The following is a 16,586-nucleotide window of genomic DNA, read 5'->3' on the forward strand; positions in this document are numbered from 1 at the left end:
AAGAAGAAATAGCCTCCCCTCCCCCTCCCCTCCCGCTCCCCTCCCCCTCCCCTTCCCTCCTCTCTTCTCTCCTTTCCTCTCCTTTTCTTTCCCTCCTTCTCCACTTGACATTGACTCCACTAGACATGTCGCTCAGTCTATAAACATGTTTCATTCTTTACCATTAAAAAATTCTGTGTGGTGTACATCCTCCGTATGATATATGATGGTGGATACATGTCATTACACACTTGCCAAAGCTCATCGAATGACAGCACCAATCCCACATGGGCCTTACGCTGGAGGCTGATGGTTCATGTGTTTGAGCCCCTCAGAGTGGGTTCACTTCTGTACACCAGCAGCTGGCTCAGGGCCTGCCGCTTACCGGATGCTGTTATTGAGTGAATGTGGGGCTCCCCGGCAACCCATCAGGACGGTTGTGGGGAGGGCCTGTGTGGGGCAGTTCCAAGGGTGCAGCAGAGGAGAAGGCTTTGGAATGGATGGGCCTCACATGGGCAAGGGCAGGCACTGTGGGGCCCAAAGGGTGGAGGAGAGCCCAGTGTGGAGGGCCCAGGGAGGCAGGTTTCAGTTTAAGAAAAAGATGTAAAAAATAGAACCTTATCGAGACCAGCCTGGGCAACATGGCCAAACCCCGTCTCTACTAAAAATACAAAAAAGTTAGCCAGGCCTGGTGGTGTGTGCCTGTAATCCCAGCTACTCGGATGAGGCAGGATAATCGCTTGAGCCCGGGAGGCAGAGGCTGCAGTGAGCCTAGATTGCACCACTGCACTCCAGCCTGGGAGGTAAAGCAAGAGTCCATCTCAAAAAAAAAAAAGAACCTTGTTTTTATATTTCAAATAGTTGTTCTAATTACTTACCGGATGTAATTCAGCAATGCATGTTTGTTTTAATGAAACATAAAACAACACATAGTTACAAACACCCTTGTTTATCACTGCTCCCTGCCCCCACTGCTGTGACAATTTTGTATGTGTCCTTCTAGATCCTTCTCTATGCATTTATATATAGATACAGAAAAAGACACCGTATGTGTGTGTATATATGTGTGATGCAAACACACACGGACAGACACATACCATATAGCGGGGTGAAATTACTGTCACCTGCATTGTTCTTTCTTGTTCCTCTTAAGCTGTCAGGGAAAGTTTTCTATAAAACTGAATATATCCACAGAGACTCAGGTGGCCGAATGCTCCAACACAGTCCTGTTACGAGAGGCTGTCTGCGTGCCAAAAGGGATCCCTGTGTGTCTTTGAGATGCGCTGCTCTGAGGAACAACCTAAAATTCCTCCTTCAGAGAACAGCCAGGACCCTGGGAATGAGCTGGGGACCACTGGCTGCCCCTTGGCACCTTGGGGATCTCATGGCCTTTTCTGCTTCCTGAAGGGAGAGCAGATGGAGGGGCACCCGGGTAGGAGAGAGGTGGGAGGGAACCAGGAGGAGAAGAGAGCCCTGGATGGCCATCTGAGGCTGACTCTGAGGGCACCGAGGGCCATTCAGTGGGAAAGCTGATGTTTCGTACCATCTTCTGGCTTTTTGTGTGATCATGATTGACAAATAGAAAGACTATTCTCCTAAATCTCCCATGTGTTAAGGTATAACTGAGGAGTTGTACATTTACGTCTTTTTTTCTTAAGCCAGTAAGTGCAATTGTATTATATATATTAATCTGTGACTTGCTTTTATGCTTCATACGTCTGATATGTTTTTCTTCTGCAATTAAAGATGTATCTGTCTCATCTTTTAAAACTGGCTGTTTGGTATGGATTTTCCTGATGCGCGCAGTCACTGTCCTGCAGCCAGACATCTGAGTTGTTCACGGTGATCTGTGGCTACCAGCCGTACTGCCTGGAGCATGCTTGAACGTATCGCTTTGTGCACATGCACCATCGTGTCTGTGTATGTGAGGGTTTACACATTTTGAGTTTCTTTTTTTTTTTGTAGAGATGGGGTCTCACTCTGCTGTCCAGCCTGGTCTCAAACTCCTGGCTTCAAGGGATCCTCTCGCCTCAGCCTCCCCAGTCACTGGGATTACAGGCGTGAGCCACCGTGCCTGGCTTTTTGAATTTTGATAGCTATTGGTCTACCAGTTTATATTCCCATCAGCTGAGTGTGAGACTGCCATCATCCTTACCAGCCCGAGGCATTCTCCATCTTTTTTATTCTGCCAGGGGACGTAACGGTGTGGCCACAGCGTCCCCACCCCTGAGGGGAAGTGAGCAGGGCTCATAAGGCCAGCTGTGGAGGGTGCTGCGGAGGGGTCTGCCCCACCGAGGTGAGGCTGGGTCTCATGGCCTCCAGTGCCCGATTCTGTGTTTGTTTACTACAATAGAGACACACTCGAGGGCGGGAGAGAGCAGAGTTCCCTGAAGCCCTGGGGCAACCCTGGCTCTTCTGGTTCTCCCGGGGGGGGGGCTGGAAAATGAGCCCTGAGGTTATAGGGCCTGCGGCTGGTAAATCAGGCTTTTCCTTTCAATAATAATAGATGTCCTCTCCCCTCATTAGTGGAACAGAACGGCTGTTCTGGGGGCTGAGGGGGTGCTGCCTTGCTTCCTCTGTAGGAGAAGGTGCTTCTCCGGGGAAGAGAGGGCTCCATGTGCGGAAACCCGGAGTCCTGCAGCCCGATCTCCACAGTACCCCGGCCTGGGGGACTGCGCCGTCCTGCATGGCCTGGTTACTGCGTGGAAACCCATGTGCTGTCACGAGAGCCAGAGAGCGTCCTCTGTGAAGGCTGGACGCCCCCCACAGCACACTTCCTACAGCATGGCTCCACCTGGGCCTCTCCCTCCTCCGAACGCCCCCCACAGCACACTTCCTACAGCATGGCTCCACCTGGGCCTCTCCCTCCTCTGACACTCCTGGTGGCTCCCTACTGCCTCGAGAGGACGTTACTCTTCCGGAGTATCCCAGTCCTCAGTGAGGCCCTGCCACACAGCCTGGGCTCCAGTCCTCGGTGAGGCCCTGCCACACAGCCTGGGCTCCAGTCCTCGGTGAGGCCCTGCCACACAGCCTGGGCTCCAGCACATTCTCCTGCTCACTCTGACCGGATGGTTTTTCTTTACCCTCTCCCCTCACCTTCCAGAGTCTGCTCATCTTTTTTTGAGACAGACTCTCGCTGTGTCCCCAGGCTGGAGTGCAGTGGCGCGATCTTCGCTCACTGCAACCTCCGCCTCCCGGGTCTAAGCCATTCTCCTCCCTCAGCCTCCCGAGTAGCTGGGACCACAGGCACACGCCACCACGCCCGGCTAATTCTTTGTATTTTTAGTAGAGACGGGGTTTCACAGTGTTAGCCAGGACGGTCTCGATCTCCTGACCTCGTGATCCACCCGCCTCGGCCTCCCAAAGTGCTGGGATTACAGGCGTGAGGCACCATGCCCGGCTGAGCCCTGAGGAAGGGTCCGTCAGTGACCCCACTCCTCCCATCTTCTCCCAGCCCCGCTCTGCGTCAGTCTGAACTTCCGTCCGTGGGGGTTATGTACCCGAGGACAGAAGCCAGTGGTGCGCAGATAGCATGGAGCCCACAGGCTGGGCTTGGACTCTGGCTCTGTCACTTAGCATGTGGCTGCGGGGAAATTAGTTAACAGGCCTGGGCCTCAGTTTTTCTGTCTGTGAAATGGGGGTCATTACTGCCACTCACAGGACTATTTGGCGGATCAGTAGTTTTCAACCATGAGTGTGTGGTGCCTGTGTGTGTGTGTGTGTGCGTGTGTAAACTCTCCCTTCCTGGGGACATTTGGCAATATCTAGAGACATTCTGTTTGTTACTTTTGGATCGGGGGATACTGCTGGCATCTAGAGGGCAGAGGCCAGGGATGCCATTGTGCCTCCTATGACGCATAGAACAGCTCCTGCAATGAAGAATTATCTGCCTCCAAATGTCACGTGGTGAGGCTGAGATAGCTGGTGGAGGTGAAATGATGGACAGCTGCAGTGAGGTACCCAAGGGGTCTCTGGTTCCCAGCAGGTGCTTCCCAAATAGCCATCTTTAAATGTAGCCGATTCATCCCTGTGTTGTCCACCACTCCGAGCACAGTGCCTGACACAGAGAAGCTGGGTGCTAGGATTAGGGAGAACGAAGAGGAAAAAGAGGGATATTCTTATTCGTGCAGATTCAATGGAAAGAAAGTTAAAGTGGCCAGGTGCAGTGGCTCATGTCCGTAATCCCAGGACTTTGGGAGGACGAGGCGGGCGGATCACAAGGTCAGGAGATCGAGACCATCCTGGCCAACATGGAGAAACCCTGTCTATACTAAAAATACAAAACTAGCTGGGCCTGTACACTGGTGGTGTGCGCCTGTAATCCCAGCTACTCAGGAGGCTGAGGCAGGAGAATCACTTGAACCCGGGAGGCGAAGGCTGCAGTGAGCCAAGATCGGGCCACTGCACTCCAGCCTGGGTGACAGAGTGAGACTCTGTCTCAAAAACAAAGAAAAAGTTAAAGTACCTGATTTGGGAAGGTGGAGGGACCAGGGCTGTAAGAGGACAGGTGTTCTCCAGGTGGGAGCAAGGCTGGTGGGTGAAAGGATGGAGCCGCAAGCTGTGTGGAGCCACTCCAAGCAGTGCCTGCCCCTCCTGGGCTCCTGTTATTTAATGGACAGACACTTTTTGTTTCTGACTCTGAATCACGGTGCCACGGTGAGGAGGAATGTGGCATGATTCAGGCTGTAGGCCTTGACCATGGCAAGCCACCCAAGCAACTATTTCAGTAATAACACTATGCACTTTTATATCTTCCTTTCATCGCAGATCTCAAAGCACAGCGCAAATATTAATTAAGCCTCTTGGCACTCCATGAGGCACTGTGTGTAAATATCACTCTCCCCACTTAACTGAGAGGGTAAACTGAGCCAGGCGAGGGCAGGCCGGCTTCAGCCTGGGGCAGCGCAGGCCTTGTTGAGGCTCCGTCTCGGAGGAGAAGCTGGGGTTTGGAAGCCTCCCCACCCCTCCAACTACGACTCCTGTATCCTCTTCCCCAGGCCCTTTTGGGGATACCACAAATAGAAACAGCGTTGTCCCCACTGGGGAAGGGGGCAGACAGAGGCAGCAGGGTGTGGGCTGTAATGCACAGGTGAGGGGCATAGGGAAGCTCCGCAGGCCCAGATAGGCCCCTTGACTGCCCGTCCCCAAGCCAGAGATGTGTGTGCCTGCACCTCTCAGGGCAGCAGTAGTGGCACAGACCCCAGCATCGCAAGGAAATCAGAAATGCTGTTTTTAAAGGGGACACGGTGGTCATAATTATATTTTTCCTTGGAATCTAAAATAAATGCTTCTTCCAAAATGCTAACAACAAGTGAATCATGTTAATTGTCTGTAAATTTAAAGCCAAATAAAAAGTTTAAAATAAAAAAGAAATTGAAGAATACATGAGTTTTCTAGAACCACAGGGAGAAGCACTTGCCAATACTTCCAGGAGCAAAGAAACTCCCTTGAATCCTGCCCCATGCCTCTCTCAGGGTCCTTGTCCGTGTCTCCTTGGGCGGGGCAGGGCAGCAGCGGTCCACAGTCACTTAGGGAGGGGGCTACGGGGTCGTTGTAAACTCCCCTCTCACAGCAGCCAAAGCAGTGAAACACTGGGGAAAAGAAAGAAAGAGGAAAACGTGTCCTGAGCTTTTAAACACAGCTGAAGCAAACCCCTTACATTGAGGGATGCCAGCTGTGTGTCCCCTGTAGTGCCAGCCCAGGACATCCAGGCGCTGCACCGTGGCCCACAGTCCCCCCTCCCAGGGCCGACACTGCCCTCTGCAGTGACTCACGCCCGGGATAGTTTAAATACCGGGACAGCTCAGGCAAGCCACACTCATGCTGCAGCCTTGAGCCGTCCCTCATCCTCCTCTCAGGCTCCCTCTTGTCCACGGCCGGCGGGCGCCGAGCTGCTGGTAAGTAGGCGAGCCACCCCCTCCCTCCTCTCTGCTTAGAGGACCCGGCCAGCCCCTTCCCATTTCTGCTGGGCCTGCTCCCCTGGGAGACCCCAGAAGGGGCAGGGCTGCCATGTGCCTGGGGATGCTCTCGGGACAGGGCCAGGAGAAGCCTGAGCTTGGAGGGGTGCAAGCCTGTCTCCCTCACTGCCCGGACACCAGGACCACCAGCCACTCTGCTGAGGCCTCAACAGTCTCTTGGCCCCTTGCCCTGAGCAGCTCATGATGTCGTCCTGGGGTGCTGAGATGTCTGAGACCAGCAAGTTGGGCTGAAAGTGGATGAAATTATCACCCGCTTGTCACTGGATTGACCTTTCTGGAATCTAGATCCACTGGGGGAAGAACTTTTCTTTTTAAGGCTCGGATTATTTGAGCCTGGGCTGTCTTTCCTGGCACTTACCCTGGTGGCCCCCAGTGGTCTGCCCCGCATTTGGGTCTGTCCAAGATTTTCCTTCATGGGGGTTTCCCAGGCAAGAGAGCTGTCTTCTTTACAGACGCATAATTCCTGCAGGTGTGACTTCAGCAGATGTGCCGGTCCCTGGTTTGCAGTTCCAGTTTGGAATTCAGACATGGGCTCAGCGTTGTTCAGGCTCTAACTGTGTGGCTTAGGGGACACTATGCCGGCAGTTTCCCCTCTCTCCCGCTGGAAGGGCCGGCCTCTGTGGAACCTGGCGGCTTTGAGCAGGGAGTCAGAGCAGGAGATGCGTTTGTGATGAGGGGCGTGTGGATTTGAAATTGTGATGGCTGCACCTTGACCTGTGTCTCTGCTCAAATGGAGAGGCAGGACCTGGGCCAAGAAACCAACTGTGGAAAACCAGAACTTTCAAGACTCTCCCACCCCTGCCAAAGTGCAAGAACCATTCCACCTCCCGGGCCAGGGCGTCACCTCAGTGCAGCTGCACTCTCTGGGATGACACGTGTGCTCCAGCGGCAGGTGCCGGGTGCCTGTCTGCCACGTGCCAGCTTCTCCTTTGAGGTTATCTGGGATACATCACTTTATCTCGGGCAGCTCTCAAATGTGCTGGTGCACTGGCTCCTTAATTTAGAAGTTCTCTAATGGCTGGCACTTCCTTCGTCCTGCATAGATTGAACATCTGGGGTAAATTCAGGGCCAGACAGTCCAATTTGTCTGTGGTCTTGAGTCAGCTGGGCGGGCTCAGCAGTGATGAGGCAGGCATGTGAGAGGGGTCAGGGCCAGGGGAAAGTTCTGGATAGATTCCGCAGAAAGTCAGGTCATGGAAGCTTCTTCCCAGGGCTAGGGAACACTCCCTTAGCTTGCTCAGTAAATGGAGGGGGTGGTGAGGCGAGGGAAGGAGTAGATCCAGCCATGGAGAAATAAGAAGAGATGGGGGAGAAACTGCCCCAACTCAGTCCTGCCGGTAAGCAGACTGTGATCATACATGGCAATTTGCTGCCCTGAATCCTGACCACGAAAGAGTCACTGCTGCTTCAGATTTCATGCCTTCTCTTGGCTTCGGGACACAGAAATTAGAATCTGCTTCCGATGCTTTTTTTGGATCAGGGGCTGATCCATTTCTCTCTACTTTGGGATCCCAGGTGCCCACCTGAGAAGGGGGCTGTTTCTAGACTGTGGCTAGTCTCATAAGAGCCCTTTTGGGGCAGTTCTCCGTGTTCTGCTGGGCGATTTGTCAGTGTCTCCTGCCACCCTTGCCAGGCTAATGACAGTCCTGCTCTGGCCTCTGTAGGAAGCCAAACCTGGGAGGATCCCCAACAGAAGGGCTGAAAAGGAATTGCGCTTTTTAACCGATTTTCTTTTTTAAAACAATAAGCAACATTTTGGCTTTGAAGGGCTGTGAGAGACGAGAGATGGGGTTCCCCACTTGATCAAGGTGAGGGTGAGGGTGTGGCCAGTCTGGCTTCGGAGTTCAAGGAGGCTTTCTGTTTGGGGTGGAATATTCCCAAATCAGGGGCCTGTGACCTCGGCCCCAGGTCCTGCCTTTACATTTGAGCAGAGATACAGGGAAAGGTGCAGCTGTCCCACTTTCAAATCCACACACCCCTCATCACAAATCCATCTGCAGCCCTGACTCCATCTCCAGCCTTGTTGTTGAGATTACAGGGGTCAACCCCTTCTGGTGACCCCCCGTCCCTTCCCTCCCTTCCCTACAGTCCTCCAGGAGACCCAGGTGGAATTGAACAAACACTGGCATCAGAGCAGCCTTAAAGAAGGCATCCCTGAACCCACGCAGCCTGGTAGTCGCTAGAAGCACTTGCCCTTGGCGAATCATGCTGGGCAGGGGGAAGGTGGATTGTATGAACCTCAGTTGATTTAAGCTGGGGGGTGCAAAACCACCTCCTCCCCAGTCCCGCCCTGCCAGGCATGTGGTTGACACGGTCCCGAATCCCAGTGATGAGGCTCAGGGGTTCGCCAAGCTCTGTAGTTAGGGGCCCTGATCGGATGTCAGAAGAGTCTCTAACGGACCGTGTGACCTTGAGCAAGTCCCCTCCTCCCTGGGGACGCCCTCAGCTTTCCCAGCTATAAAGTGAGCAGACGGTTTGACTAGGTGCACTCAGCTCTTGCACCTCTGATACTCCAGGCTGTAAGTACCATTTCTGGAAGCAGCTTCTATTGCCAGGTTCAACTCAGCACAAACCACAGTTCCCGATGGGGATGCAGAGGGGCTGCTGAGAGAAGTATTGGTAGAGGCTGGGGCCAGGCCTGTGGCAGGACCTGCGGCCTCCCCCGTGCTGGGCCCTCTTGTTCTCAGCGGTCAGCGACGAAAGGTCCAAGCCTGGGTACTCGGCTAGTCTAGACCTCACATGGTGTTTCTGAGCATGTTCTGTGGACTCCTGCATTGGAGTCATTTGGGAAGTTTGTAAAACATGCAGCATCCTGGGCCCCACTGAGATCTAGGGATCAGGATCTCTGTGGGCGGAGTCTCTAGAGATTCTGATTTTACCCAACAACAAAAATAACGATCGCCACAAAGATTTATTGGATCCTCACTTTGTGCCAAGAACTCACCCAAGTGCTTCACATGCATTAACTCATTTAATCCTCACAGCAGCAACGCTATGAGGTCAGTTCTGTTAAACAAGCCAGGCGATTTTATGTGCTGCCCCAGGAGAGGGGACGTTTGGTGAGATGGGGAGGTCTGGAGGCACCGAGGCCTGAGCTTCAGGCCAAGTCTCTCAGGCAGACCTACTGGCCTGAGCCCCCATGAGCGCGTGATTGAGGACAGCACCCGCTGTGGGCAGTGGGGACAGATCCCGGCTGCTCCAAGCCTGACATCTTCCTCGGGAGCCCTCAGGCTGGTTGGGTGACATCTCTCCGTAGACGAGGCCACGACTGGGTAGCCAGGGAGAGACAGCCGCTCTCTGGGTCTCAGTTTCCCCGGGTGCACTGGGAGGGGGCAGGACCAGAAGCTCCCGGAGGCCCCTCCCAGTCCCTGGGTTCCAGGCAACAGGTATTGGCTGCGTGCAGACATGCTGATTACTGAGTGGGATTGCCCTGGCTGGGAAACTTGGAGGCAGGTGGACCTGAAACGATGGGCACGGGTTCCTCAGGCCTCAGCATGAAGCCGGAGCCAGGCCGGGCGGCCCTGCTGGAGGTCCAGCAGGTCCTCTGCGAAAAAGAAGCGAGGAGCATGACGGGCTTCAGGCCAAATTTCCTTCCTGCCTCACATCAGAAGATAGCAGAGCTCCAAGGGCCCTTGGAAGTCTTTACTGAAGGGGAAATTGAGGCCTGGCGAATTGCCCGAGGCTCACACTTCAACTTAGTGTCCACCAGATTAGAATGTTGGTGTTCCAGGCTCCCTCCAAAAGTTATGCTCTGTGGCATTAAAATAAGAAGGAGTCTCCTTCCAGGGAACCTCGTGTTCAGGGAATGTGAACGATGGTATTAAACTAAAAACGTCCCAACCCACCAACCAACCAAGCCCAGGGCTTCGAGGCTAATTATGAGTTTGCTCATGAGTCACGGTGCTTCTGCTGAGACCCGAAGCCGGAGCGCCCTGGTTCGTGCGCTTCTGCTCACGGGGAGGGACTGCATCAGAGCGCCCAGGTGAGCTGTCAGGTTGTCCTTCGGTTTGTCTGCTCGGCTTGCTGACTTCATGGGCCACTGATAGACGCCAGGCTATTCCCCCTTCCCGGGAGCTGGACAGGGGCTGGACTGAGTCACTGAAGTGATTGAGGACGCTCTCGGCTGCCTGGAGAAGTTATAATTAGGGCAGCTTTGTGGCCCTTTAACCGCCATCTGTCACAGCTGCCAAGCGGCTCCAGGCAGCGTGGGCTATTAGGCCTCCATGTGCTGGGCTCCTGGAGGCTGCGGCCACCGCGCAAGCTGGCACTACGTGCTGAGAATCCAAGGGCCCAGCTGTCCGTCCCGGTTCTGTGGCCCCTCCCTCCCCTGCGGGCTTTGCAGCTGGGTTTGAGGGGAGCTCTTTGGAGGTCCTGTGGAGCCCTGGGCGCCAGCCACAGCAGTCAAAAGTGCTGGAAAACAGGAAACTGCTGCATGTGGTGCTGGGGTGGGCTTTGCAGATGTGAGGATTTATAAAGAGGAAAATCTGCAAATTCTTGCAATATTTGTCATGCTGAGTGTGGTCCATTTTAGACAGTGGTGGCCCTGTTCCCGTAGGGAATTATCTCTGCAGTCCTCCCAGGTCAAGAGGCACCTTCCCCTGGCACAAGCCCTTCCTGGACTGGCTTGATGCCCCTCCCCAGCTGGGGGGTGTAGACTCAGAGAAAGCCACATAAAGATGGGTCCTCAGAGGGTGCCTCGTCCTACACTGCCATTCATAGATGGGAAACTCAAGATTGCCCTGGGCTGGCCAGGTGACGTACACTTAATTTAGTCTCTGACACTTGGGCTGTGACACCATTTTGAAGCACGTTGGGTATATGAGTGTATATTAAATATAAGCGCCAGCTAGCTTGTCTCCAGGAGCAATTCAAGCTCCACCTTTTGTACATCAGCCCAGGCAGTAAATATCTCACATACACTTCCACCAAAGAGATGGGCAAACCCACTGTCCACACAGACCCCTAAGAGCACAGGCACCGTTGTCTTGGTGGACAGATTGTTTTCTCATGCCCTGGAACTCAGCCTTAGAATCCTAAGATCTTAGGAATGGACAGGACACCAGTTGTCTTCCAGTCGAATACCCTACCAGGCGTGGGAATCTTCTCCACAGCTTGCTTACCAAGTGGTTGCTTTAGCCTCTGCTGGATGGCTTCCAGTGACAGAGCTTACTCCCTCTGTGAGGTTGCCCATTTTGACTCTGGATAGGCTGTCTTCCGCGGTGAACTGAAATCTGCTACTCTGTGACTTCTGCACCCGTTTGACCTCTGGAGCCACACTGAGCTGGCTGCTTTCTGTATCCCGTGGCAGCCCTTCAGGGATGCTAGAAAAGTGACTATGGCTCCTCCCAGCATCTCTTCCTCTGGTTACGGATTCATCCACAGCTCCTTCACTTTAATTTTAATTTAATTTTTTTCTCACCATGTCTTAGGGTGCTGACACAGTTCCTTCAATGGATGCTCAGATGTTCTGCTTTCTAGACCCCCTCACCATCCTCTAGAATTCTTCAGGAAGTCAGTTTGTCATTAGCCTTTTGAAGTTCAGAGTGGAACTGAGCCCAGCACTATAGGTGTGGCCGTGTCAGGGCAGTGTAGGGTGAGACCATCACCTCCTTTTTTCCACATGTAATACTTCTATTAATCCAGTCTCAGACCACACTAGCTTTTGTGGGCAGCCTCTTTCCTTTGTTATCGTTAGTAAAAAGTCCTAAGTCTTCTCCTAGGGTGAATATTGAGCCACTTTTTTTGTGTGTGCACTCTCTTTAGGCAGCTCATTTTCTGTTGTCAGCTTCTGGACCTGACATTTATCGATATAAATTAATTTTTTTAGATGTGTCCCTAGCGTAATCTGGCCCCATTCCTTTGCATCTAGATGCCATTGGACAGGTATTCTTTTTCCTTTCTTATTTCCATTGTTCTATATACTTAGTCAAGTTCTTAAAGGAAAAGTATAACAGGTCAGGGCTTGCATAGGCTGTGAACAAATAAAAAAATTAAGGTCTCAGCTGGGCACGGTGGCTCACGCCTGTAATCCCAGCACTTTGGGAGGCCGAGACGGGTGGATCATGAGGTCAGGAGATTGAGACCAGCCTGACCAACATGGTGAAACCCTGTCTTTACTAAAAATACAAAAGTTAGCCAGGTGTGGTGATAGGCACCTGTAATCCCAGCTACTCAGGAGGCTGAGGCAGGAGAATGGCTTGAACCTGGGGGGTGGAGGTGGCAGTGAGCAGAGATTGTGCCATTGCACTCCAGTCTGGGGGACAGAGCAAGACTCTGTCTCAAAAAAAAAAAAAAAAAAAAATCAAGGTCTGTGTGGTTGGGGAATGGGCTTAGGTTTTTATCTCAGAGTAAACTTGTTGGGGAAGGGCAGGGAAGGGATGCGTGGGGCTGAGGCCAAATTGGGAAGCCTGAGTTACTCTGAGACGTGGGCCAGGCTCCAGACCCCATGAATTCAGAGCCACAAACAGAGACCAGAGAAATACCTTCTTTACCCAACCATTGACGGCTTCTATGCCATCATTTGAAATTCCTTTCTCTGACTCAAGAATTTTGCTCATGGAAAGGGAGGCATAGCACTAACACTCAAAGTGCTTCCCTAGGGGTCTGGAGACCTGGCTTTAAGCTCAGAGGCCTTTCCTTGCTTCTTGCATCCCCATAAAGTGATGGAAATGAGTGGCCGGCAGTGACTGCTGAATCTTCCGGGAGTTTGGATCTTTGAACCTTTGGTGGAAGTTGGAGATACTTTCACATGTACACAGAAATTCTTAGTCCCTTGACTACGAATGCCAAGACCAGAAACACTTTGAGGCCCTCCTGACTTTAAGAGTCTATAGGGTCCATGCTGTGGACAAGCATGGAACAACGACACGCATTTGCACAGCACTGGCCGGGATGGCCCTGCATCCTTTCCCCGTTCGTTCCTCATAACAGCCCCAAGAGCGGGGCAGGAGTTACCATCCCCTCTTCACACACGAGGGAGCTGAAGCTTGCAGGCCTCAAGCTTCATTCAAGGTGAAACTACTGGTGATCCTTTAATATTCATATAGGGACTAGCACCCATGTCCCATATCTCTACATTTTACACACACACGCACGCGCACACACACACAGAGTTACATATGTCATTGTCATCAGTGATTTCAAACACCAACATTTCCATGAACTTGCCTCCATTTTCAGAACATCACCACGTCTGACCTACCATCTTTTAGCTCAAATTACACCTCAGTAGGTTTTCTGGAACTTACTCAAGGACTCCCCAGTGTTTCTTGTGGAAACTGGGACTTATACCCACAAGACTGGCTTCAGGCGTCAGCTAAGCCACAGCAGCCTCTCCCAGCAAGGCAAGACGTGGTACAGACATGTCATTTCTTTTTCCTGGGAGGGTGGTTTGAATTCGACCTAGACGAATCACAGGTGAAAGGGCTAACAGAGGGCTAAGTGGTGGTTGGTGGTCATGGGCTGGGCAGGGCAGGCCCAGGCGAGGGTGAGGAAGAGCTGCTTCCACTGTAGACTTTCAGGCAGATCCTAGCTCTGTGGTCCTAACTCTGCTGCTGCACCTCCCGGCAGGCCACTGTCTTTGTGGCCTCATCATCTTCCCCCAGGTTCAGCCCTATTTATTTGTTCCCATTGTCTCCGTGTTCCTCCTGACAAGGCTGTGTTTAATCAGCACATTCAGATGATGTGAGGGATACAGAGATGAATAAGATACAGTTCCTGCCCTAAGAACCTGTAGGTAAGTAGGTAAGATACAGTTCCTGCCCTAAGGAACCTGTGGGTAAGATACAGTTCCTGCCCTAAGAACCTATAGGTAAGTAGGTAAGATACAGTTCCTGCCCTAAGGAACCTGTAGGGATGAAAGATGAATTCCATGTCCATGGAAAGCATATTGGCTGGGGAAGGAGACAGACACGACACAGTGGATGCCATCCAAGGCCACCGTGGCATGGCCAATGATGGAGACTGGGAAGATGACTTCATGGAAGGGTAACTGATTGACTCACGGAATCTGGGAAGTGTCCTAAAGGTGATTGCACTGGAGCTGGACTTGGAAGCATGGGACAATTTTGTATAAGGACAAGGCGCACTCCAGGTCGGGAGAATTGCCTGGGCAAAGACATGGAAGCAGAAGGGCAGGGGCAGAGGTGCAGAGGCTTGCTGGCAGGAGCAGATGGAGCATGAATTCAGCATGTGATGATGGGGTTCAAAGCCAAGCCAGCGTTGGCACTGCAAGTTGATGTTGGCTTAAAACTTGCCAGTGTTGATTAGGGGACCCTGACTAACGTGTGCTCTCTCCCCCTGCAGAGGCTATGCCACTGAAGCATTATCTCCTTTTGCTGGTGGGCTGCCAAGCCTGGGGTGCAGGGTTGGCCTACTATGGCTGCCCTAGTGAGTGTACCTGCTCCAGGGCCTCCCAGGTGGAGTGCACCGGGGCACGCATTGTGGCCGTACCCACCCCTCTGCCCTGGAACGCCATGAGCCTGCAGATCCTCAACACACACATCACTGAACTCAGTGAGTCCCCGTTCCTCAATATCTCAGCCCTCATCGCCCTGAGGATTGAGAAGAATGAACTGTCACACATCATGCCCGGGGCCTTCCGAAACCTGGGCTCGCTGCGCTATCTCAGCCTCGCCAACAACAAGCTGCAGGTTCTGCCCATCGGCCTCTTCCAGGGCCTGGACAGCCTCGAGTCACTCCTTCTGTCCAGTAACCAGCTGGTACAGATCCAGCCGGCCCACTTCTCCCAGTGCAGCAACCTCAAGGAGCTGCAGCTGCATGGCAACCACCTGGAATACATACCCGACGGAGCCTTCGACCACCTGGTGGGACTCACGAAGCTCAATCTGGGCAAGAATAGCCTCACCCACATCTCACCCAGGGTCTTCCAGCACCTGGGCAACCTCCAGGTCCTCCGGCTCTATGAGAACAGGCTCACGGATATCCCCATGGGCACTTTTGATGGGCTTGTCAACCTGCAGGAACTGGCTCTGCAGCAGAACCAGATCGGGCTGCTCTCCCCTGGTCTCTTCCACAACAACCACAACCTCCAGAGACTCTACCTGTCCAACAACCACATCTCCCAGCTGCCGCCCAGCATCTTCATGCAGCTGCCTCAGCTCAACCGTCTTACCCTCTTCGGGAATTCCCTGAAGGAGCTCTCTCCGGGGATCTTCGGGCCCATGCCCAACCTGCGGGAGCTTTGGCTCTATGACAACCATATCACTTCTCTACCCGACAACGTCTTCAGCAACCTCCGCCAGTTGCAGGTCCTGATTCTTAGCCGCAACCAGATCAGCTTCATCTCCCCGGGTGCCTTCAACGGGCTCACGGAGCTTCGGGAGCTGTCCCTCCACACCAACGCATTGCAGGACCTGGACGGGAACGTCTTCCGCATGTTGGCCAACCTGCAGAATATCTCCCTGCAGAACAACCGCCTCAGACAGCTCCCAGGGAATATCTTTGCCAACGTCAATGGCCTCATGACCATCCAGCTGCAGAACAACCAGCTGGAGAACTTGCCCCTCGGCATCTTCGATCACCTGGGGAAACTGTGTGAGCTGCGGCTGTACGACAATCCCTGGAGGTGTGACTCAGACATCCTTCCACTCCGCAACTGGCTCCTGCTCAACCAGCCTAGGTTAGGGACGGACACTGTACCTGTGTGTTTCAGCCCAGCCAACGTCCGAGGCCAGTCCCTCATTATCATCAATGTCAACGTTGCTGTTCCGAGTGTCCATGTCCCCGAGGTGCCTAGTTATCCAGAAACGTCATGGTACCCAGACACATCAAGTTATCCTGACACCACATCCATCTCTTCTACCACTGAGCTAACCAGCCCTGTGGAAGATTACACCGATCTGACTACCATTCAGGTCACCGACGACCGCAGCGTTTGGGGCATGACCCAGGCCCAGAGCGGGCTGGCCATTGCTGCCATTGTCATTGGCATTGTTGCCCTGGCCTGCTCCCTGGCTGCCTGCATCGGCTGTTGCTGCTGCAAGAAGAGAAGCCAAGCCGTCCTGATGCAGATGAAGGCACCCAACGAGTGTTAAAGAGGCAGGCTGGAGCAGGGCTGGGGAATGATGGGACTGGAGGACCTGAGAACTTCATCTTTCTGCCTCCACCCCTGGGTCCACGGAGCTTTCCCGTGATTATTCTTTCTGGCCCTAGAGAAAGGTGTGCCTACCTCTTCCTGACTGGCCTGATTCTCCCGTAGAGAAGCAGGTCGTGCCGGACCTTTGTACAATCAGGAAGATAGATCCAACTGGCCATGGCAAAAGCCCTGGGGATTTCTGATTCATACCCCTGGGCTTCCTTCAGGAGGGCTCCTCCTTCAAATCCTCCCCACCTGTCCTCCAAGAACAGCCTTCCCTGCGCCCAGGCCCCTTCCTGGCCTCGTAGACTCAGTTAGTCCACAGCCTGCTCACTTCGTGGGAATAGTTCTCCGCCGAGATAGCCCCTCTCGCCTAACTATTATGTAAGTTGATTTCCCTTCTTTTGTTCCTCTTGTTTGTGCTATGGCTTGACCCAGCATGTCCCCTCAAATGAAAGTTCTCCCCTTGATTTTCTGCTCCTGAAGGCAGGGTGAGTTCTCTCCTCAAAGAAGACTTCAAACCATTTAACTGG

General features: G+C 53.1%; 1 protein-coding gene across 2 annotated transcripts in view; it reads left to right on the forward strand.

Annotated features, from left to right (window-relative positions):
• The window catches only part of LOC105470817 (leucine rich repeat containing 15), a 36,238-nt gene extending 19,652 nt beyond the window's left edge, over nucleotides 1-16,586 (forward strand). Inside the window, exons 1-2 of one of the 2 annotated variants that reach the window (XM_011723081.2) lie at nucleotides 5,815-5,876; nucleotides 14,262-16,586. In XM_011723081.2, the coding sequence (XP_011721383.1) occupies nucleotides 14,267-16,012 (1,746 nt within the window). In that variant the 5' untranslated portion in view covers nucleotides 5,815-5,876; nucleotides 14,262-14,266 and the 3' untranslated portion in view covers nucleotides 16,013-16,586. Of the gene's footprint in view, nucleotides 1-5,814; nucleotides 5,877-14,261 lie in introns of those variants that run through there. The other variant, XM_071090643.1, reaches the window with a different exon arrangement.

This window comes from Macaca nemestrina, chromosome 2 (assembly GCF_043159975.1).
Source record: "Macaca nemestrina isolate mMacNem1 chromosome 2, mMacNem.hap1, whole genome shotgun sequence".
Taxonomy (NCBI): domain Eukaryota; kingdom Metazoa; phylum Chordata; class Mammalia; order Primates; family Cercopithecidae; genus Macaca; species Macaca nemestrina.